Genomic DNA, 24,793 nt, shown 5'->3' on the forward strand with positions numbered 1-24,793 from the left:
TTACAGTATTTTCAGATATTTGCACTAACATTACCAAATTACTTTGTGCAAAAGCACACAGTCTTCTTTGATGACATGCTAAGTATCTATAACATGTCTTATTTTAGTTCTTGTGGTCCTTTATCGCATTGCTGAAAATCATTAAGTATTTATGAAACACATTCTACCATTGAATGATAGTCAAAAGAAGACGTAAGATTTAAGTTACTGCCATAAGTTTCTATACACATACTATTGAATATTAAATTTTTGTTATTTTCAATGGGATTTTCAACATAATTTCTTCATATTATCTTGATGATGACATACATCAGTCAGCATTCAGGACTGCTCAAATAATGTAAAGTTTGATATTAAGCTCGTGTAAATTGAAATACATAAATATGAGCATGTTTTCATATACACAAGCCTCTCTAGCATAGGTTATCTACTGAAATAAGTAATATCTTTTGCATATATTGTTTAAAGTATTTTTGTTTCATTTTATATTTTTTAAATTTTATTTTATTGTAAAGATGCTATACAGAGGGGTTACAGTTACATGAGTAAGACAATGAGCACATTTCTTGTCGAGCATTGTTACCCCTTTCCTTGATGTTCTCCTACTATCGATTTCCTTCCCCACCCCTTCACTCCCCTCTCCCCCAGAAGTTGTAAAGTTCATTTCCAATATACTGTTGTTTCAGCGTTTAGTTATTCACCTTCCTTTCCCCAAATCAGACAAATGTATATACAAGATGCAGGGTCCCAAAATCTATTTTATTGGCTTACACAGCCAACATTATAAACAATCTACATTTATAGGACAATATAGTAGACGGTGCTTTGGCACTAAATTACATTTGAGCTGGGTGCTGCTGGTTCATGCCTGTAATCTTAGCTACTCAGGAGGCTGAAGATCTGCTGGGATCATGGTTCAAAGCCAGCCTGGGCAGGAAGGTCTGTGAGACTCTTTATCTCCAAGTAACCACCACATAAAGTGGGAGAATGCTAACCTTCAACAGAGAAATTCAGGGACAGCTCCCAGGCCCTGAGTTCAAACCCCATGACTGATAAAAGAAACTTTTCCCTATGGAAAAGTTGGTATAGGAATTTGTTGTCTGTTTCTATGTAATGTTAGATAAAGGAAAAGAGCAAAATCATTAATATCAGAAGTCATTGGAAAAAATGCTCTGATTACTCTTGTGGTTTTTTTTGTTTTGTTTTTTGCTGGTCGTGGGGCCTGAACTCTGGGCCTGGGCGCTGTCCCTCAGCTCTTCAGCTCAAGGAAAGCACTCTACCACTTGAACCACAGCACCACTTCGGGTTCTTTTTGTTTTTTGTTTTTCTTGCTTATGTGGTGCTGAGGAATCGAACCCAGGGCCTCCTGCATGCAAGACAAGCACTCTGCCAGTGAGCCACCTTCCCAGCTCCTGATTACTCTTTCAATTGCTGAACACTGTGAGCAAAATGTCCACAGCTATACAGTGTCACTGGCTCAGTTCTGAGCTAGCCCTTGGCATTCTTACCAAAATTGTTATTTCCATCTCCACCTGTTCCTGGACATGTGGCGCAGCACTCCCCGCTGGGCCTCACAGGGTTGGCACAGGTGAGCATTTCGAGGCACTCTATCTTGTCACAGAGAATGGCTCCATTGTCACAGACACAGATCTCACAGGGGGAAGGTTTCCATACATCCCTGTTTAAGTACATCTGGCCATGCTGTGTGCAGGCTATTTCTTCATCAAATACATCTAAAAAAAATAGGATGAAAACAAAAGTAGAAGTAAGCATTCTGAAAGTTGGAAAATGCAAAATAATTAAGACAATGAATCATCTCTTTCTAGGCTGAGAAATAAAGAACCTTCTGCACAGACAACCAGAGATTAGTATTTACAACATGATACACAATTCATGATGAAATGATTATAATATTTACATCTTCTCCCTGGAGGAGGAAGAAAAAAGTGATAGAAAACAGGCATGGCATAGTTTTTTAACCAGAGAGTGATTCCTGTAAGATTTATTTATTTATCTATTTATTGTTGTGCCAGTTGCTAGCATGTGTGCTATGTAATGAAATTGAAGAGCCAGGCAAAATTCACTAATGTAATTCATGAAATATAAGTAGTATTATCTATTTACTTAATTTTTTTTAGTTTTCTTATCTCTTCTATGAGTCAACAAACTTTACAAGGTTAAGGACAAGATATATTTTTGCTTAATATTGCATTTCTGGTGTTTAATCCTCCATAGAACCTCCATTTAATAATTAGTTGTTGAATAAACAAGAAGATGGGAAGGAAAGAATAAAGGAAGGTAGGGATGGAGGAATAAACCTAAATTATGGTTCACTAACTTAATTGCATAGCATTAACTTTATATTTCATAAAATATAATATTTTAAAGTATATTTATAATCTTAGAAAAATAATTTGACATATATGTATAATCAAATGATAATGTAGAACTATAGATAACTGTGATTCCAGTTTAACTCAAGAATAAACATATAATTTTTATTTATGAATTATATTAGAATAAAGCTAAAAAATACTTTCAAACTGCCTTCTCTCTTAATGTACTTCATATATTTGGTCTTTAATCACAGAAATTTGGTAATTTGAAATTTTCTCTCAAACACTACATCCATTTGATCTACCTACTAATTTATAAGGAGAACATTAAGTTTGCTACCTGTTTTTTTCAGAACAAAAGGCTTTAACTGTGCAGTAAATAGCTAGTCAAAATCATTGGCTTTCTGTATGAAGTGCTACTATAGACAACCATAAGAAAAAAATGATTTATGCTTTCATATGGTTTTTGGTAAGGATATTCTGCAAACACAATCTGATATTTTGACATCAAATAAGTAGTATGAGATTGAATGACATTTAATTAGATTAAAACAATGTAGTTCTGTGATGAAAATATCTTAAGTCATTTTAAAATAAAGGTGTTTAATAATAAAAATTTCTCAATCACGGTCTTTACAACCATGGTCCTTTGAACAATTATATTAAGAAGCTAAATTAAATATAACATAGTTCATTAAGTTTTGCAATTAAGAAGGTAATTTTTTCTAAAAATTAGATATGCCAGCTCAGTTTGCTCTGTTTCTCAACATGGGCAGTAGCAGTTAGGGGAGAGGTTACTGTTAAAAGAAAATATTTATGGGTGGTTAAACGAGTATGAACTTGGCTCTGTGTAAAATCTTGAAAGCATATATACTCAGTCCTTCAAAATGTGTATTTTCGGAAGTGGCGCTGTGGTTCAAGTGGTAGAGCACAGCACCCAGGCCCAGAGTTCAAGCCCCACTACCGACCTCCCCCCCAAAAGAAACAAAATGTATATTTCCATCATGGAGTACCATATAGATGGTATGTTTCATATACACGATATTTATTTATATAATAAAATAATCAACTATATGCAGAATTGTATTTTACATTAGACAATATGTAATTATCTAATACATATAATATGAAGTTCAATAGTAAAATATATTACTATTTATGTTATATTTTATGCAAATATGTATGTTTCTTATAAAAATAGATATAAGGCAGCTGGGTTCTGGTGGCTCACGCCTGTAATCATAGCTTCTCAGGAGGCTGAGATCTGAGGATCATGGTTCAAAGCCAGCCCGGGCAGGAAAGTCCATGAGATTCTTATCTCCAATAAACCACCAGAAAACCGGAAGTGGCGCTGTGACTCAGGCAGTAGAGCAATCGCTTGCCTTGAGCTGAAGAGCGCAGGGACAGCGCCCAAGCCCAGAGTCAGAGTTCAAGACCCACGACCAATCAAAAAAAAAAAAAGGTATTAGGCAGTAAAAAGAAGACATGGAAGACAAAAACAAGATGGCATGTGGTAAAGCTGTAATCTTAATGTCCTTAAATTGTGGGAGAAACACTTCAGAAGGTAACTTGCTCTTGTTACTGTAGTTCCTTCCAGCTTGGGGTGGGCAGGGGAAGTCACACTCCTGGTCCTCTATTAATACATTAAAAAGTACACTTTCTTCCTGAGAGTTTAAGACTTGTGACTTAAATGCAAGGGGCACAAAATAGGTCAGTGTATTACTTTCTTTAAATGACAATGTTGAAGGCTAGTTTTATCCTCTGATTCATCACTGGTCTCTTTCCCCTGAAAACATATAATTAAATTTAAAATGATATGGAAATGGAATTGGAGTGCTTTTAAATGGCAAAGAGAAGGAGAAGCACATTCACAGTCAGTCATGCCTTCCCTTCACCAGTACAGCATCCACTCACATCATGGAGGGTACAAACACTCAGTGATGGTCTCCAGAGTCATGTCTGAACAAAAGCTGTGTACACAGAAATAGAGGGGAGAAAACATGGTGTGTCTTGCAAGCTTCTTGTTTCTACATGGTGGTTTTGCATCTTATAATCATATTGCCCCTTCCGTTTCTTACAGAGACACCGAGTCAAAAGAAAAGTATAAACAACATTGTACCCAATTTATTGAAAAAAAACGCAGTAAAATTATCAAGAAAAATTTATTTTATCAAGACAATAAGAATGTAAGAATTTTTCAAATGACATAAAAATTTCAATGTTTATCCTCCTGGCTCTCCCAATTAAATCATAAAAATTAATATAAGCTTATATCTAAAGCTTAGGTTTATGTCTGCATGTATTAACATTGTGTTTTAACGGATTTGTTTAAACAAATATTTTTGCACTATCTGAACGAAGCGCTCTAAAACCACTATACTTAGCTACTCACATTTTCTTTTCTTCTCTTTTAAATTTGCTACTAGTGTTTCTTTATCTTCCCTAAAGTTTAAGAGAGCTGGTAGAACTAACAATATTTTTCACTCTTGAACTTGTGTGATGTTGTAATTTGCCTAATTTTTGTCTGTCAAGCTACAAAATTCTTTGCTCTTTACCAAATGTTTCAACAAATTGAATCCAGTATGAAGTCATCCCCACAAAAGTCCTGGCACTGATACCTTAGGAAGAGGAGACATATTTTGTCTGACCACATTTTACTTGAAATCAGCTCTAATGTCCTGTACTTCTCATATGCTTTCATGTCTTCTCATAAATCTTCTGTTTTTAAGTTTAATAGTCAAAATTCAGTTTGTACTCACTAGATGGCAGACCAAACCAACCACTTTATTATAATAAATTATTGGAAACCAAGTTCTTAGAACTACTGCTTGCCAACTGTGGGCCACACCCTGCATTTCCATTTGTTCATACACAGCTTTTATACATGGGCAAAGAAGTCTGAATAGAAATGGCCAAACTGAAACCAACAGACTGACTCAGAGATAGTTGGCTCTACATTAACTAACTGGAGGGCTTATTGTTGTTGGTTTGTTTTGTTTTGTTTTGTTTTGTCGGTCATGGGGCTTGAACTCTGGGCCTGGGTGCTGTCCCTCAGCTCCTCAACTCAAGTCGTAAGCCACAGAACCACTTCCAGTTTTCTAGTGTTTTATTGGAGATAAGAGTCTTCCAGACTTTCCTGCCAGGCTGGCTTTGAACCAAGATCCTCAGATCTCAGCCTCCTGAGTAGCTAGGATTACAGGCGTGAGCCATTAGTACCTGGCCAACTGGAGTTATTTTTGTTGTAGAAAACTAAGGTAATATTCACACATATATGTGTATGACAAAATTATGCATTCTTATTGAATTGTGATAGACAAGTGTCATCAAAGTAAAGGTCTCTCTCTCAGAAACAATATAGATGCTCATGAGTTACATAATCATTGTATATCTCTTAGACAAGTGTTTTTCACATCATGTTTACCATTTTCTTTTTGGGCTTCAGGACAGTGTTCATCTCAGTCATCTTCCACCTAAGGTCATACAATCACCCTTTGATAAATGTGTTGATAGCAGAGATAAGTGTATAAATGAGTGTAGGAAGAAACTAGTTAATTGAAATGCTTACTACACTTCCCACAGAAAGATATGTAATTCAGGCCTCCATTTCAAATTAAAATGAAATGGATAACATGGTGGTTCTTCCGTAATGTATCTCAAGTACACACCTCTGTATCAAAAAAGAAGAGGAGTGTGTCAGTCACAACTCATAGTTTAGAACAATTGTCTTCCTGACTCAGCTGACCTAGTTAATCTGGGCTAAGGTAGTGAAGGGGGGTGGGGGGGCAGGGCCTGCCATTCTGTAAACTTTCCCAGTCTGTAGAAATCTTTGAAGGACCCATGATACTATCTGCTCATGGGACCATGGAAGCAGCAACAAAGCAGCTTCTGTGTCTCTCTGAACCAAGCTACAGATGCAACCTGCCCACATAGCCCTAGCTGATGGGTTGAGTTCAGGAAGCCTTCTCTTTACTTCTGCTCTAGAGTACATTTTACCATTATAAAGGAAAGACAAAGGAGCGCATTCATTTACTATTTACACCCCTGAGGAATACATGCTAACAATCTCACATTTATGATTTCTCTTTCTCTATATCCATTCCTTAAAGAGTTAAAAAAAATAAAGAAACAGAAACATATGAAGTTACCAGGAATAATTGATAGGGAGGTGTCACATATTTGTACAATTATTTTTTTCAACCTAACCCTGAAGCTTTATCTATGAAATAGTAGGTGGGTGGGTGTTTGCATGAGTGCCAGGTGGTGGGGATTTATATATTTCTTATTGAATTATATATTTCTTCTTCAGTCTATTGCACAGTTTTACATTCTGATGAGATCCTATATTGAAACCTGGTTTTAGGATGTTTAATCCAATTGCTACTTTTGCTGTACCCTCCTCTCTTTCATTGTATAAACTGGCATTTGTTGTGTGCCGTATTTTGGTGGCCAGATGGTGGCTATATTGTGAGGTGATTAGATGATGAAGGTGTTAACTTTATCAATAGATAAATCCATTATTGAGTTCATAGCTAAATGGTCTAGACGGAGGTTGAACTTATTTGGAAAGTAGGTCACTAGTGTGTAGCTTTGCAGTGTCTATTCTGTCCCTGATCCCTTCTTGTTTGCCATGAGGTAAGCTATTTTGCTCTTTCACATGTTCTTCACCATGTATTCTGCCCTTCCACACATAAGCTCAGAAGCAATGTTACCAAGACAATGGACTACCACCCCTGAAATTGCAAGGCAGAGCAAATTTGTAAGTTGTTTGTTTCAAGACTTTTGTCACAGTTACCCAAAATTATTGAAGAATGTTCAATGGTATTTTACTCAATAATTACTTGAAATGAATTAAATTTCTAACCCACTAAGGATAATTTCATTTTATATTCAAAGGTGATATATTACCAATTAATTAAGTATTTTCTTGAATCTAAGAAGATTCACACACAGAATTTCAATAACACATCCAAACAAACCAAATTTATGAATTGGCTATGAAAGTAGTAGTATCTGAAATCCCCCCACAAATGTTTTTCAATTTTAAATACAGTGGCTTTTCATTTAACTAGAAAATCTGGTTTTACTTTACTTAAAATGGAAAAAAAGAGAAATATCCTCATATTCAGTACTACTTACATTTCTTTCCATGTGTCATTGGGAAATATAAATGATTGTGGCCAAGATGTGAAACTAAAACTACATGCACTGCACATGAAATGCTCATCTACAATTCTGTCTGGAAGAACAACTTTCAGACTTCTCTTGCATTTCAGGCCCCTCCTTTCCCAAAAAAATATCCCACATGGCTCAACCCCTTGAACAGCTGCAAAAATACCATGAAGAGAATTGGCTCAAACTTACATTCTATACATTCAAAATTTCTGTGGTAATTTCTATGGCAAACCATAGTCATACAATTAATATTTATTCTAGTGATTAAGTTACATACAGGTGCTATGCCAAAAGACTCTGTCTCTCTAAAATACATGAACAGTTTTGAATTAAAACATTCTACTACCTATTCTTTTCCATAAACTTGCTCAAAATAAAGAGAACTAAACATCTCCTTTCATAGTGTTCAGGGCTTCTACGGAGTGTGGAGATAGCTCTCAGTATTGCTGAGTATTCAGCTTCCAGATATATTTCCTGAAATCTCAGGCCAAATGTAAACTTCTCCATGAAACCTATACTACCATCTTATAAAAAATGAAAATCGTCCTGTACCTTTAAAATTATGACACTTAGACTATACTTATTTTTTTCTTCTTAAACTTCATATGCTCCTGTCTCAATATCCTGAGTATAAAACTTACACACATGCAACAGTATACATGGTGTTCACTTTTTCATTTCTCTTCTCCCATTCTAATGTAGTAATTTTCTCTTTCAAATTTGAATATTATTTGAGTTTCTGTATTTATTAGCTCCTTATAATAGAACTGTAACTTTATAATGACAGATCTTATTTATTCTGCTACTTTTCATTAATATGTTAGGAAATCCTAAAATAATGTCAAGATCTTAATAGGTGCTCAATATTTCATGAACTGATTTGGTTGATATTAACCATTAGCTTAAGGCTTAAGACACTAAAAGTAGTACAATCATTTTGAAACACTCTGACTTATAAAAAAGGGGCTTTTCTATTGAAATTGTAAGAATATAAAGAAGATATCTAGACCTTACTGAATGCAAAATTGTTTGCTTCAGTCCTGGGCTATTGCATAGGTATAGGAAATCCACTTTTTTCTTTTTCTTTTTTCTTTTTCTTGCCAGTCATGGGGTTTGAACTCTGGCCCTGGCCACTGTTTTTTTGCTCAAGACTAGAACTCTACCACTTGAGCCACAGCATCACTTCTGGTTATTTCTGTGATTAATTGGAGATAAGCATCTCATGAACATTCTTGGTTGGATGGCTTCAAACTTCGATCCTCAGATCTCAGCCTCCTGAGTAGCTAGGATTGCTAACATGAGCAACCTGTGCCCAGCTGGAAATCTACTTTTAGCTCTTTACTCACACCTGGGCCATAACTACAAGAGCAAAACATATGTGAGCATGTGGGAATAATTATTTATTAATATTATTCATTTCAGATAGCTTATCCTAAAAATCATGCATTTTATTCTTTTTAAAATAAATTATTTATTTTTATATTTTAAGAGAAATATGTATAAGATGAGCATAAAATTAAATATGTAAAACATTTTTAGAATCAATTTAACTCTATAACTTACAATCTACAAGGATGTAACTGCATTTTACATTGTTTGTCATCCTTCTCTAATACAAAGAGCATTTAATAATTCAAGAAAAAGCCCAATTATTGAAGTTAGTGTACTGACTTTGATTCAATTATACTTTACTCACTGTTCTTGTTCAGACCAAGCTCTATAGTTCTTAATTTGTTCCCATTCATTGATTGTCATGGCTTTTTTTGGGGGGGGGGCGTGCAGGGGGCTTAAACTCTGGGCCTGGGAGCTGTCCCTCAGCTTTTAGCTCAAAGCTAGAGCTCTACCAGTTGAGTCACAGTGCTACTTCTGGTTTTCGGAGTGCTTTATTGGAGTTAAGAGTTTCACAGATTTTCCTGCCCAGGCTGGCTTTGAACCACGATCCTCAGATCTCAGCCTCTTGAGTCGCTAGGATTACAGTCATGAGCCACCGGCGTCTGGCTTGCCATGGCTTTTTAATGCTTTGAAGGGTTTCTGAGGGAATTTAAAGGCTTGCAATTTTCTGCACCATTACCTCTGGAACTCAGTTCTGGGACTAAGGGCAAAGGGAGAAGGGAAACAGCACCAGTTCTCTCATCTTGAAGGCATGATCTCTAATTTTCTCCACCTGAGTATATGTCTACTTATCTGAACTAACAATCTTGTTTGATCTACACATTTTTTTACATTAGTTTTGTAGATATGGAAATATAGATGACTTTACTGAAAAGCAAAAATGAAAATAGGTTGTACCCTTTCTGTCATTTTCTTACAAGTCATTTTCAGAGCAGGAAACAGGATTTAAGTAAAACGGGGAATATTATCCCAGAGCTAAAATCCAGTGCTTAATCTTACAAGTCATTTCCAGAGCAGGAAACAGGCTTTAAGTAAACAGTAAATATTATCCCAGAGCTAAAATCCATTGCTTAATCTCACATTCAGTTTATCCTTTATATAAAAGCCAGCTCAGCTATTACAGGTTTAAGGTCAAGACTTAATGTGCACTGAATCTCAAAGGCCACACTGAGAAATGCTTTGGAAAAGCATTTGGAAAGTTATACTAATAACTTCCTAGATGCACAGCAAAGTTATTCATTGGGAAATTTATGTGTTTGTAGAAAGAAAATGACAATAAAAGCAAGGAAAGAGAAGAGAGAAAGAAAAGAAAAAGAAGAGATGTTAAGAAGACCAAAAACAATTATGTTTTCTCTTTAATTTTACAAACTCAAGGAGGATTTACAAATTCCATTAGAAAACAACACAAAGATACTTCATTATACTGTGATTAGGTGAAAAGATAAGTAATAGTATTCAAAATTTTAACCATAAATCCTTATGTTTTCTGTGGAGAAACTTTCACTTCACATGTAGAGACCAAATTTAAATTCTGACATAGAGGAAATGTTAACATGGGTAAGTTTTGCTAGACTTCTGAAAGTTTTAGATTATTAATAATTAATGCTATTTCTTTTAATCTTCTTTACATTCTGGATTAAATCATTGTTTAATTTATGTTTTAATTTCTTAAAATATGATGATTATGCAGAAAACATAAGAGAATTGTACACTTTTGTTATTTCCTTTAAGTTTGCATGGGATGATTTAGTTTTCCAAAACTTTTAATTTCTTTATAATTAAATAGCTATGGAATATTTTTTGCTAATACAATGGTTAGCGAGTGTAGAAATCAGAGGAAAAGAATATAAGACATTTATTCAACTAAGGAATATAAATCTTAGGTTGGACAAAATGGTTGACCAAGTTGTTTACTATTTAACTGTCACCAAAGTAGTAAAGTAAAAGCATGCTTTGGTTTCTCCATTTGTTAATGGAAATAAAAAATAAAATTTGAGATTTTACTTTTAAGGAAAAATAAATGCTGCCAGAGATCACAAATAAGTTAGCCTTAAAGGGTTGTTGCAAATTAAGCTCAACAAATGAGTCAGTTTGACAAAAGAAATAGAAGAATTAATTTAGTTAGTTAGTTAATATTTTTTTATCCTGCAAATTTTACTGAGTATTTATCTAAAAATATAGGAAGCTTTTGATTACTGATCCAAATTTGGAGTTCAGTTTCTTTGCCAAATACAATAAAAAGTATACAAAAGCTGCAAAAGGCAATAAAATTCTCTTAAAGAATAATTTTGCACCTATGTGTTTCAGTAGTATATTAGGAAAATTTTACACTCACATCGATATTCATAAGGTCAATTCCATTCTCTCATTACTTCATATGTCTTTGGAGCCCTTTTGAATGTCTATTCCTTATTCCAGCTATCTTTTTGTAAATTCTGAGAGGTCTTTTCCTATTGTTTATTTGCATTAATTATAACTAAATCATGAAAACATCAGCCTGAAGATTTCCTACAAGCCAAAATGAAAGCAGCATTCAATCACTTTGAAACTATTTGGAAATATCATTAGAAAAAACAGACTTCAAATAAACTAGGATCAAAAGAAATACAGAACTCAAAATAACACTGTTATCCTTAAAACCATGTGACATTTACTAGTTCTTAATTGCCCTACTGGATAATGGAAATCCTAAGGCTGTGTACATAGTGGGGAGAAAGTAGAAACATCAAAGCACAGTATTCAGTGACCCCTTACCCAGAATGGCTGATAATAAATTTGAGATGCCCTGTGTGGATTATTTCTTCCTTGGGTATTTTAGCTTTCCAATACCATTGACTAAAGAATATTTAAACATCAAAAGATAAATGTTTACTGTTTGCTTACGTAATTTGAATTAAACATGACAACAATCTAACACTTTCATTCTGATCATGTATTTACTGTTATTTTACAAGAACTCGGAATACAAAGTTAAAGTAATGAAGTTCTTGAGGACATCAAGAAGCTTTTAGGCTAGTGAGGGCATTCTCAGTAATTGACCACAAGAACATAGTTGTTTTTTTTTTTAATAATCTTGAGGCAAACTCAGGTTGTTAAGGAATATTTCACAGGGCTAAGGGTTAAGGAATATTTCACAGTTAAGCTAAAGGTGATGGAAGTCAAAAGAGTTCTCTGACTTGAGTTCCATAATTTCCTTGTTTCTTTACTTCCATGTATTATTTGTAGAGTTACTTTTTTTCAAGAAAGAAGATTAAAATCTGAGTTGAAGTCCACCAGAATTTCACTTTCAAGCTATGTAAGAGTTACTCCTGGCTTGTTGCTGGTGACTGGCAACAGATTCCTTCTATGGGCCAACTGGCCAGGATAGATGTCCAGAAATGCTGGTACTTCCTCAAAGTCATTGCTCCTATTTTAGTTTCTGTACCATTTTTTCCCTTGACTGAGTGTAAAACAATGACACTCTTGTTTCTGACCCAACTGGTGTGTCCACAGTAGGTGCCTTGGAAGAAGAGAGCTGTGGCTCATCAGTCAGTGGAACCATCCAGCCAATGCGCAGTAACACAGGGAGGGACCACTTGTTGGTGATGACTTGCTCTGGCAAACACTAGGATAAACTATAAATGTGTTTTTCCAAGTTCAATTCCACAGCTATTTTTTCAAATTTAGACTCCAAATTCTGAATTACACTGTCTTGACATTTTAAGTAATCAGGAAAAAAAAGCATTTTAGAATGGCTAGGTTAAAAGAAGCAACATCCCAGTCAGAGTTTTAGTTTATAATTTAGTCAACACTGCGAAGAAAGATATCAAATACCTGTGCTTAAGGTTCATGCTTAGTTTACACTTGAAAAACATTTACTCATACCTATTTTTAGATTAGTTAAAATACTTAAAAGTTTATTTACTTTATGTTTCATTTGGCCCTTTGCCCCATACCCAGAAAGATATGAATAGTGGACATACAAACTACTGTAGAAGAGATTTTAGTTTAGAAAACAAATTTATATAATTACATTTTAAGCAAATATTTGTTAACTTCCTAAATGAAGTATCTTTAACCAGCTATTTCTCCAATGACTTCAAGTATTCAATGTAACAAATGGTTTTTATAAAATACAAGTTTTCAGGAATTATGTGAAGAAATATGAAAAGATTGGGCCACTGTAAGCTGAAATTATCCAAAAATGGATAAATAAATATATGTTCTTAAGCAAGCCTTTAAAAATGTAAGGAATTTCAGATGGTAGAAGTCAGGAAGACTGCATGGAAAGAAGATAGAGACTTGTTGATAAGGAAAACATGCCAAATAGTTAGTGTCAGGAGGGAATGATTTCTTAATAGAAATTCTTAGTAAAAATAATGTTTCTTCCTCTAGAAAGGTTTTCTGGGATTTGATCACATAGAATTTCACACTTGTTTGTTATGCCCTGCTGTCACTTTTGTCCATATACCTAACAAAATGCCTGTAGCATGTTATTATACCAACTTGTTTACATGTAAAACTTACTTGGCTGCATGTTTATTGAGGGTAAAGAAATAATTTCATTTTCTGTATTCCATGACTGTGGAATAATGACTGGTCTGTGAGGGACATTCGGTAAATTATTTTTAGTAAAGTTAATAAGTTGAACACTGAATAAGTGACTTTCTGTAATATAATCTGACAAGAGAATTAAAGCCAGGCAGGAAGTAAATGAGATTAACTGCCAGAAGTTAAAATGTGATGGTGAAATTAGAAAAAATAGTAATTTCGGCAATAAAGAGAACTGATAATCCATCAGTCTATAGGTAGAAGGTATGCAGACTTTGACTAGAGGTGGATTTTTAAAAACTGAGAAATGACTTTGGAGTTTCAGGAATGAATGAGGGAAGTATCATCTACTAGGTAGTATATGGGCTGAATTTGTTCCCTAATGTGAAGTTCTGCCATGCAAAACTTCAAGTTGTAGCATCGCTTGGAAATAAAGTCACTGATGAGGTCATTTCTTAGGATGTGGTCATACTGGAGTGTGGTAGACCCTAAATTCAATAGAGCTCATGAATAGGGGAAAGAAGACATAGAGACCTGATGTACATTTCTGCCCTTCTAAGCAACTCGTTCCATTATGGGTCCATCTGTTACAGAAAAGTACTAGAAAACAAATACAGATATTTGGAAAAAATGAATATGATGTAGACATCAAGTAAAATACATGTTTTGGAATTATAAATGCATTTGATTAAACATGTTAAACTCTAAAGTATAATGGGGTGCATGTAAAGGAAGGTCAAGTTAGTAGAAATATTAATACCTTTTCCTTGTTTTTGAAGAGGTATGCTAAAAGCCTTATGAAAATGGTCTACTAAGTCTTAGCAACCATCCTCATATAGGATCTGAGTTGATCAAAATCAAAAGTAACTTTGTGGCATAGTCAGTATTTGAGAAACCATGTCTTCTTACTTGTTACACTCTGTTAGCTAATTAGACTTCTAATGCAAGAGAAAAAGAGCAAATTGTTCATAAAACTTTCAGATGTTGGTATAATTTGGGGAGCTGAAGGGAAAAAATTGTTTAAATAGGGATACAGGTTGACCCATTGCAATAATGAGATGTATAAGACGCTATGTCAAAAAATGAACTTTACAATTTAGGCAGGGGGCGGGGGGAATGTAGTTGTGGAGATAGGAGGGAAGGGATGGTAGGGGAAAAACAAAGGAGGAGGCAACAATGCTTGATAAGAAATGTACTCACTACCTTGTTCCTGTGATTGTAACCCCTCTGTACAGTATTTTAACAATAAAAAACTTATTTAAAAAACTTTCAATTCACACTGTAAATATGGATATCAAACAAAAATTGATGAAATGACTATCAAATTCTGTATGTAGGAAGGAAAAGAAGTAGATCAAGATTAATTTGAAAATTTTTTGTTTGTAAAGCTTTGTTTGCTACAGAGATAATAAAAAGGAAAGATTATGATGATTTTTTTAAAAATAAATTCATTATCAAAGAGAAGCAAAGAAAACACAATCAAAGTGTTAGCTCATTCTTTCAATTCAACTCAGGACTCTTAGTGGTCAATATTGCTTTTGTAGCTGCTTTGCCTGTGTACTCTCCAAATGCTCTCATCCTAATTTCCGGTGCATTTTCTCCTAACTGTCCTGAGGCCTTGCAGGATATTTATTGAGAAACCCATCTTCCTGGCTTATGGAAAACCCATCTCCATGAGATGAATAAGCCTCAAGCAACTGGGTGTGTATGGTTAGTAAATGACTACATATCAACTAGTATTTTGCTCTTTATTAGATTAGTATATAGGTCATAGGATATGAAATTTCTCTCAAAATTCAGTCAGTGTACATTGAATAAACATGACTTCCTTTATACCAAACATAACACATCATGTTCTCTATTTTATTCAAATTAAGAAGGTAATGCTGAAATACCACTGGAGGAAACTCAATATAACTAAACATTGAAAAATAAAATTTAAACCAAATTATTAAATATTTTTTAAAATATGATATATTCATCTGTATTTTCGAACATTTTCTGAAAGTTTGAATCTTTTGATTTAATGGTTGTCTAAGGATTGAAAACAGAAACTGCCTTACAAGATATAACTCAAACTTCCATTTTTTTGTGTGTTTGGTAATTGTCATATCAGTCAAAGTAGATTTTTCTGAGTTGTTATAAATACTATAAGTAAAACTGATAGAATAAATGTGCTTGCAACATTTTGTTTTACAATATTATAAGAGATCATGTGCTCTAATACAAAACATGATCATTTGGTAATTGAGAAAATTTGAAGACTGTAGTGTTAAAGAAACAGCAATCACTAAGAATTCTTCTCTGAAATTTTCTGCCTAAAAACATTCACTATAAAGGCTAATGGTATTGGCCAATCTCTTTATGAATGGACTATATTATCTATAAGATCACAAGATGTATTGGCAACAGGAGGAAACTGAATGCTTATCTCCATATGCACTATATACTTTTCTGTTGTAGAAATTTAATCCTAGGAAATAAGGCAATTGAAGCATTTGGATTTATGGAACAGAACAATAACATTTCTGAGGATTAGGATTTTTTGGGGGGGGTCCAGTTGTGGGACCTGAACTCTGGGCCTGGGCGCTGTCTCTCAGCTCTTCAGCTCAAGGCTAACGCTCTACCACTTGAGCCACAGCACCACTTCCGGCTTTTTTCTCTTATGTGGTGCTGAGGAATCAAACCCAGGGCCTCATGCATGCAAGGCAAGCGCTCTACCACTGAGCTACCTTCCCAGCCCCGGATTAGGAATTTTACAGACAAAACTATTCTCTGTACCTATGTCAAATTTCCTATTCAAACTTCTACCACATACCCTAAATTTTTTTTTCCTAAATTTTTATGCCTTATGAATTCTGGCATTTGGAATTCTTAAACTTCAGGTTGATTGTGTGAACTGTAACTAGAAATGAAAGAAATATATATAACCCTTTCCCAGCCATGACTATCTGCCAGCCTATAGATGACAAATTTCAAAAGCCATTATTTTCAGATTTCTTTCTTTTTTTTTTGGGGGGGGGGTCCGGTCGTGGGGCCTGAACTCTGGGCCTGGGTGCTGTCCCTCAGCTCTTCAGCCCAAGGTTAGTGCTCTACCACTTGAGCCCCAGTGCCACTTCCGGCTTTTTTTTTTTTGCTTATGTGGTGCTGAGGAATTGAACCCAGGGCCTCAGGCATGCAAGGCAAGTGCTCTACCACTGAGCCACCTTCCCAGCCCTCAGTTATTCCTATTTCTTAAAATAAAAAATACAAATTTACATTTTGTTCAGTGTTGCTAAGCAAGAGTGGATTTCAAGAAAATGATATGGCACTTAAAACATATCAAATGTAACATCTTATAGAATGTCTTAACAGGATAAAGAAAGTCAGATATTTGGCGTCTGAAATTCAAAACTGAGTAAGTTATTTCCTACCAAAGCATGTAAGTAAAATAATAGAACTAAAATCTAACATTCCTGAAGGCAGTATCATTAAAATAAACATAATTAAAATGGACGTCTTGAAACGGGGTTTCCAAAGCACTATCCACAGAAATACTCCATGGAAGGCTAAGGGCATGAGTAGTAAGAATGGATGGTCTTCATTGAGTACCATTAGCTACTAGAAGAAAGCCAAAACAAACACCCCAAAACAAAACAACAAAACACAATTCTAATTCCAAGCATCTATAGTCAAATGATTTTTTTAAAAAACAGATAATTAAGCAGTTAAAAATACAAGCTTCTTAAAACAAGTAAAACCAGAATACTAAGGGATCCTATTTTAAAGCATTTTATAAGACTGGCTTATTCTTTCTTTTTTTTTCTTTTTTAAATTTAATTTATTTTCAAGGTAATGCACAGAGGACTACAGTTGTATATGTGAAGTAAATGAGTACATTTCTTGTTGAACATTGTTATTCTCCTCTTGTTTTTCTCCCACTTTTTCTATTGAAAGTGATGTATCAGTTGAAAACTAACAAAGGAAAATTTATCCATAAATAACATGTAATTTACTGAATTTGAAAGAAGATGGTGAAAGAGAAGTTGAATGGTAGGAGTAAGGGACCGGATTAGGAGTGGCAGTTTAAGGAGTGTGGAAGAAGACAGGCGTCTGATTGATGAACTTCCCTTTGCTGCCTTTGCTTTTTGGCCTCAGGCTCATAATGAGTACACACACACACACACACACACACACACACACACACACACACACACACACATGAAAGGAATATGCCAGATGGCCAGTGATTCTCATCTATAATCCTTGCTACTCCACAGGTTGAGATCTTAGAATCTTTGTTTGGAGCCTGCTAGAGTAGCTAAATCCTCAAGACTCTGACCTGTAATCAGGCAGGATAAACTAGGAAGTAGAATCATGGCTCAAGTTGAAGATCCCCCACCGAAGAGCAGAAAAGGCCCATGGGAGCCTGTGAGAAAGGGTGAATTTTCACTTCCAACAGATATACCCTTATGTTATATTTGGAATCTTAAGCTAGTCATTGGGAAGCAGTAAGAGGCAATGGTAATTGAGTAGTTGAAGCACCCTAAGCTTTTGTGTTCTTCTGTTTTTTCACCCTGGCACTGAATACTACTTGCTTTGTCACCACTAGCAAATAACTGTTTTGCCTCACACTTATCATCTCAAAAACAAAAGCAGGATACCATCTCCCAGGGTAATTCAGGACATCAAATAGACGTGAAAGTGTTACGAAAAGTCAGTGTGCATTATTCAATCTCAAACCCATAGTTACCTGGCACAGAAATGCCCAGACTTCCCTTAGCCCATTTACATCTTTCTATATGAAGTATAGATTCAGTCTCACCTTTATATTCCATACTGGTCTTTCTGAATGTGTAGGGTGTGAGGAAAGAGAATATACATAATGGTGTAGTAGCAGAAACACATTCAACTAGGGCTAAGCTAAGAAGAGGAATTCTGCATTTTCCACAGACTCTGTGCTCGTCTGTCTTAAGTACTATGACAAATAGAAGCCCACACAGATTTTAAGAATGATGGTGATAAGGGTTGGGAATTCAATTAATAAAATCTCTATAAGGCAATAGAAATTTTTATAGCAATTAATTGGGCTTGTTACTGTTGCAATACACTTGTCAAAAGCATCACAAGTATGCTTTACTTAATTACAGATAGGAATTTTTTAAGTCAATTACATGTACCTTGAAGAAAAATTTAACTCACAGAAGATTCTGTGACTTCAGCCAATATATCTTGTATTGACTTGTTTGGATTTTTTAAGTAAGTGATGTTGTGCTTGTGAGATTAGGAGACAAATCCCAGTATTATCTTTTAGAGCCATTTAATGTTTCAGGCTACTTTTAAGACTGTATATTTACAATCTTCCAGTTCTTTAATTTATAGATTTTACCCAAAAGTAATCATAAAAAGTATGGTTCTTTGTTGCTTTGTATGTCTCCCCCACAGTATAACCCCTATTTTCACTGTATTTGATGTTGGTATAATTTGGGGAGGGGAAGGAAAAAACAAATTGTTTAAATAGGGATACAAGTGGAACCATTGCAACAATCAAATGTACAAGATGTTATGTCGAAAAATGAACTTTGCAACTTTGCTTGGGGGGCAGGGGAGATGGGAAGGGATGGTAAGGGGAAACAAAGGAGGAGGTAACAATGCTTGATAAGAAATGTACTCATTACCTTGCCCATGTAATTGTAACCCCTCTGTACGGTATTTTCACAATAAAAAAATTGTGGGTTTGTTTTTTTTTAAATACTGTGTATCCCTCAAATTTAAGGTATAAATTTCTGTTTTAAACTTCACCCTTGATTTTGTTTTAAGTTGGTGTGTCTTAAAACTAGTTTTGCATGGAAATCACAGTGAGCCCTTGTTGTTTTAAGTACTGTAACCTAGAGATAGCTCTTGTGATTCTTGTTTTGCTTTGAAACTGGAAATCAGAATTTCTTGGAAGCTCCCATGGTATTTTTTACCCCAGATTTGAAAACAATTACTGTTGTCCTCACAATCAGCACTTCCAATGATGTACTTTCTTTAAATGAAAGAACAAGAAAGCTGTCATTCCTTAGTTTGATCATTACTAGTTAAGGATAAGTCTGTGTCTACTTGGAGAGGAATAGCTCAGTGCCAATCTAGAATCTCTCTCTCAATAATCATCCATTTTTAAGGAAGCAGCGCCCTTAAGATCACTTTAATCATTAGGACATGTTGATATTTTAGTGTTAGTAATTTTGAGAAAAGTTCCAATTTAGATCATTTTAATGAGATTCCAACATGAACGTATGATGTTGTGATGCTTTCCCAGAATCCATGTGTGCCTTTATAGTCCCATGGTGAGTTCCATCACTGGGAAGAATTCACAAAGCAAAAAAAGAAATTGTAAGAAAAACACTTCACCCCAAGAATTTAACAAGAAAAAAAAAACAGCCATCTTATAGAAAACAGATGGCTAAAGTCTGAAGCTGAAAGGCAGTTAGCTAGGTCTTCAGCTTGTTTTCCAAACTTTCATAACTTGACAAGAAAAAAGCAAAACAAAACACCAGTAACAACTCCCTTACATCTTACCAAAAAGGCTTCAGCTAATCTGACTTGCTGAAGAAATTCAAATTTTCACATTTTCAATATGAAATATATAAGATGATTGAAAAATGGCTTTTTACTTCTTTGGGGGCAAAAATTCTGACAAATTGCTTAAATAGTTCATGAATAAAAATAAAATGGTGATGATAAAGTAATGGTTTTAGCCAGATGTGGTTTGTATGTCTTTTCTGGAGGCCAAAGCCTCAAATTCAAGAATCTTAAGCTGTTAGCAAGCCTCTGTCTTAAATAATAACAAGAAGAGTTTCATGTAAAATTTAAGGTTTTTTTTAAGAATCTAAAAGTTTCTTATTTTACATGCAGAAATGGTAGGTGATAAATGGTGTCTATTTCATAAAAGTTCTAGAGTATTTTATTTCAACATGGATGAGTTACAGTACATTGTTTAGGAAATTGTTTTTGTTAGGAATAGAAGAAACTCTAATATTTATTTACTATTTATTTATTAATTCTTTAAGGATGTCGCTCAATATGAGAAGCCAAGGTATAGCCTCAACAAGGTAAGAAAATAAATTTCATTTATATTAAGATTTAAAGGAAAAGGTTGGGATAAAATTTATTAAATATATTATTAGTATTATTATAAGAAATTTCATCTTTATTGCTATAGTAACAAGTAACTTCAAGTTCTTCCCGAGGATGTAGGAAATGCCTGACTACTGAGTAAATTATAAAATAGGGCCCTGAGAAAATAAAATATTAAAAAGTATAAAAAATATTCCTTTTTGTTCTTAAGCCATGTAAGTCTATTTAAATTCATGAAAATATGAGATGTAGGTGAGGAAATTTAACTTTTTCTTAATGAATTTTCAGGTGGAAAAAACTTTTAGATTAATTAGCTCATCTTTAAACATGAAGGTAGTATTAGAAAACACTACAAATGATTTAGGGTCAAAGGTTGGTCTCCGGGCACTGGTGGCTCATGCCTGTAATCCTAGCTACTTAGGAGGTTAAGAAAAACTGAGGAAAGTGGTTCAAAGCCAGCCCAAGCAGGAAAGCCTGTAAGACTCTTGGCTCCGATAAACCACTCAGAAAACCAGAAGTGGCACTGTGGCTCAAGAGGGAGAGCACCAACCTTGAGCTGAAGAGCTGAGGGACAGTGCCCAGGCCCAGAGTTCAAACCCCACCACTGACAAAAAAAAAAGGTTGGCCTCCAGCCTACTTTGGACTATGGAGCTCAATTTAATACAGAGAGGGATTTCTGTTTGTCAAACTCTTCAAGAATGTTTGAAATTTAAGAAGACAATCTGTTGGTACTCAGTAGAGGGAAAATATATGATTCTTCGTGCAATTAGACTCCAGGAAATACTCTAATGGTATCTACTTTTGTCTGAAAAAAATCAAAATCCAAACCCTAATGTTCATGAAAGAATTGTTACCAAGAATCCCCAAGTATTATTTCACTTATTTTATATAGTCCTTCCAAGAAAATTTCTTCACTCATACAAATGTCACTTTTTTAAAAGTTTTACCTTGATAATACTTGATAAAATAAATTAGAAGATAAAAGAGAATCAATATACAAATCCATAATTATATTTCTCATGATATTCATGTGTAATATAGTGGTCAAATGTTCTAAATAATATAATTGAAAAAACAAACATGAATATCAAATTTTAGACTTTGGGTGAAGATAGAGAACAAGAAATTTTTATTACAAGCTATTAATTCATTCCTTGAGGTTCACATTTTGATTGGCATATAAAAATGTCTATTATTTAAAAAAATAAGTCCATGAGCTGTAAAGACATGTGATTAAATATGCTCACAGAAAAATGATCTGACCTCAAAAGGCCAGAAAAGCCACATTTTACATCTATTTTTATGATATGTAATCATTGTCTGGTTTTTAGAGACTTAAGTAGAAGTTTCCTACCACATCAACATTCCAGAATAACAGTATCATTTGGTACAAGAAAGAGAAAAAAAAAATTTTTTTAAAAAGATTTGAGCTAGTGAAACTTTCTGTTAATTCAAGTAAGTAACTTGTTTTACTGAAAGGAGCTGAAACAAACTCACAAATTCACATAAAACTTCCTTAAAGTTTTGTGTGTGTGGTGTCGCAGGCTTGAACTCAGGGCCTAGGTACTATAGTTCAGCTTTTTTGCTCTACTACTTGAGCCACAACTCCATTTCTAAGTTTTTGATGGTTAATTGGAAATGAGTCTCAGGGACTTTCCTACCTAGGTTGGCTTTGAACCACAATCCTCAGATCTCAGCTTTCTTTTATTTATTTATTCATTTGCTGACTTATTTATTTATTTATTGTTGGTTGTGGGGCTTGAACTCTGGGCCTGGGTGCTATCCTCAAGCTCTTCAGCTTAAGGCTAGTGCTCTACCACTTGAGCCACAGAGCCACTTCTGGTTTTCTGGTGGTTAATTGGAGATAAGAGTCTCACAGAATTTCCTGTCTTGGCTGCCTTTGAACCATGATCCTCAGATTTCAACCTCCTGAGTAGCTAGGATTACAGGCACATGCCCCCAATACCTAAAAACTTTTTTTTAAAAAACAATTTATTGTACTTTCACTTAATCAATATGTTTTAACATTTTCAGAAAATAATTATAAGATTGAAAAAAATGAGTAAATTTGAATGAACAAAATATGTAGGAACATATGATTTTAACTATACATCTGAACTGTCAAAATCAATAAAAGAATATTAATTGTTAGCTGACTATGAATCCCTTGATAAATGTTTTAAAAGCAATACACTGATATATTTAAGTAGGGATAAAGAAGCAAAAGATGGTACTTATTTGAACAGCAGTGTGGAGTTTGTACTGTTTCATGTTGAGTATTCTACATAGGCAAAGTAAAAGAATTCCAAAATATATTGCTTCCTCCAATCACAGAAATCCAGAACATTGTCTAATAGTGGAATATTTAGCTTTGTTGAAAGTGATGGTATGGATTTGGAGTATTTACTGCTTTGTATACACAGTAAAATAGAAAAAGGGAAGACCAAATTTCCTGAGACTCTAAAAGAGACTGAATCAGAGAGATGGAAATAGACTGTATAGCAACAATGGCAATAGTGGCCCAGTGTAAACTAAGTTGGCTCCAGCCTAAGTACAAAGGAGAAGAAAAAGAAGAAGTGGGAAGTAGAGAGACCAAGTCTTCAGTCAAAGGGTGGTAACACAATCAGCAAAGTTCACAAATTATGCTTCATACAAGAAATAGACTTTGGGAACACCCTGAAGACTAGAGAACTTTTGTTTTCAGGTATCTCTTTCTGAGCTAGGGCCTCTAAAGCGGTTAACAACATAGACATAAACTTCCACTTTGCTATGCTGTATTAAAGAACTACATTTTTAACAGTTTCTGATAAAGCAAATTCACACTTAATGATTAAAGTAAAAAATACACAATAAAAACATCTTTATGACATTTTAGTATTACCAAACACAAAACCAAGAGCAAATGCAAATGTTTGGATCAAATTCCAAGTACACCTCTTAAGGATAGCATAAAAAGTGAATATGGCTGCTATAATCAGTTTTAAGACACAAAAAGTAATCCCCCAACCACTAATCCTCTATTAGTAATTTCACTAGTTCCTGCATGCCTTCATAGCTTATCTTCAACACAAGTTATAAGTAATCTTGTTACCTTTCTATTTCTATTTTCCATTTCAAATTGCAATCAATAAATTTGTTATTCATTTATACCTCTTTTAAGCAAAACTAAAAAGAATGATCATTTAAAACACCAGAGTGCTTTAAAAATACAATAGAATATTGGTTTTAGATTTTTAGTTATTTATTGTTCACATTTTACATGAGACAGGGTGGTTCAGGATATCTAAACTTTGTTTGAAAAAACAAAATACTATTTTTACATGACAGGTATCTTCATATAGTAGTAGCATATTCCCCAAGGCCACATCAAAATCCAAATTTTATGTGGGTTCATATTACCTAATGGAAGTCACTGGTAGAAATAACAGGAAGGTGGAATTATGGTCACCATTGGAGAGCCAGGTTTAGGAAGTACACATTTAGTGGATGAGTTTATTTTTCACTGGAATATACACTAGTATTATTTTGGTACCGTCATACTTTCTGTATTAAAATAAATAGGGGAAATTTTCACTTACACAGTAAAAATGGTTCCTCTAATTTTCCAACTTTGTTAACCATGGACTCAAGAAATATTTTCTTTTCTTCCCTACGAGAGTCAAAATAATAGCCTGTGCAGAATGGAACCTCATTCAGTCGGCTTCCAAGATCCAGGACCAGTGAAGCCTAGCTAACGAAGAGTAGAACGAATGGAGAAATGGAGCTTGTGCAATACTTGCTCAGGTTTGCCTCACCATAGAGGGAAAAGAAATTGGTTCTTAATAGCATAGACTCAGAATTTCTTGGATCGCGAATATTAAACAGAATTGATAAATCAATATTTGTATTTGACTTCTCTTAAGTTTTTCATGTTAGTAATGTAATTGAAATAGTTTCCAAAATATTCTGTTAGCCAAACAAAATATATTTGAAGGCCTAATTGTGAGCCTAAAGACTTCACATAGGGACTTCAGGCTGTGAGAGTGGTGTGTGTGTGTGTGTGTGTGTGTGTGTGTGTGTGTGTAAGTAGTGCTGGGACTTGAACTTAGGACTTTGTGCTCTTGTTGGCTTTTCCCCCTCAAGACTGATATTTGATCACTTGAGTCAAATGAGTCAAATCATGTATACATTTTGGACCTTTTTTTCAAGTTCATTGGAGATAAGAATCTCATGGATTTTTGTCTTCCTGAGTTAGCTCCAAATTATGATTCACAAACCTCATTCTT

General features: G+C 34.4%; 1 protein-coding gene across 1 annotated transcript in view; it reads right to left on the minus strand.

Annotated features, from left to right (window-relative positions):
- Col5a2 (collagen, type V, alpha 2) overlaps positions 1-24,793 on the minus strand; it is a 132,585-nt gene that overhangs the window by 66,697 nt on the left and 41,095 nt on the right. The window contains exon 2 of the mRNA XM_013027576.1: positions 1,509-1,733. Coding sequence (XP_012883030.1) covers positions 1,509-1,733 — 225 coding nt within the window. The remainder of the gene's footprint in view (positions 1-1,508; positions 1,734-24,793) is intronic.

The sequence above is a fragment of the Dipodomys ordii genome, unplaced genomic scaffold (genome assembly GCF_000151885.1).
Source record: "Dipodomys ordii isolate 6190 unplaced genomic scaffold, Dord_2.0 Scaffold5, whole genome shotgun sequence".
In the NCBI taxonomy this organism is placed as follows: Eukaryota; Metazoa; Chordata; class Mammalia; order Rodentia; family Heteromyidae; genus Dipodomys; species Dipodomys ordii.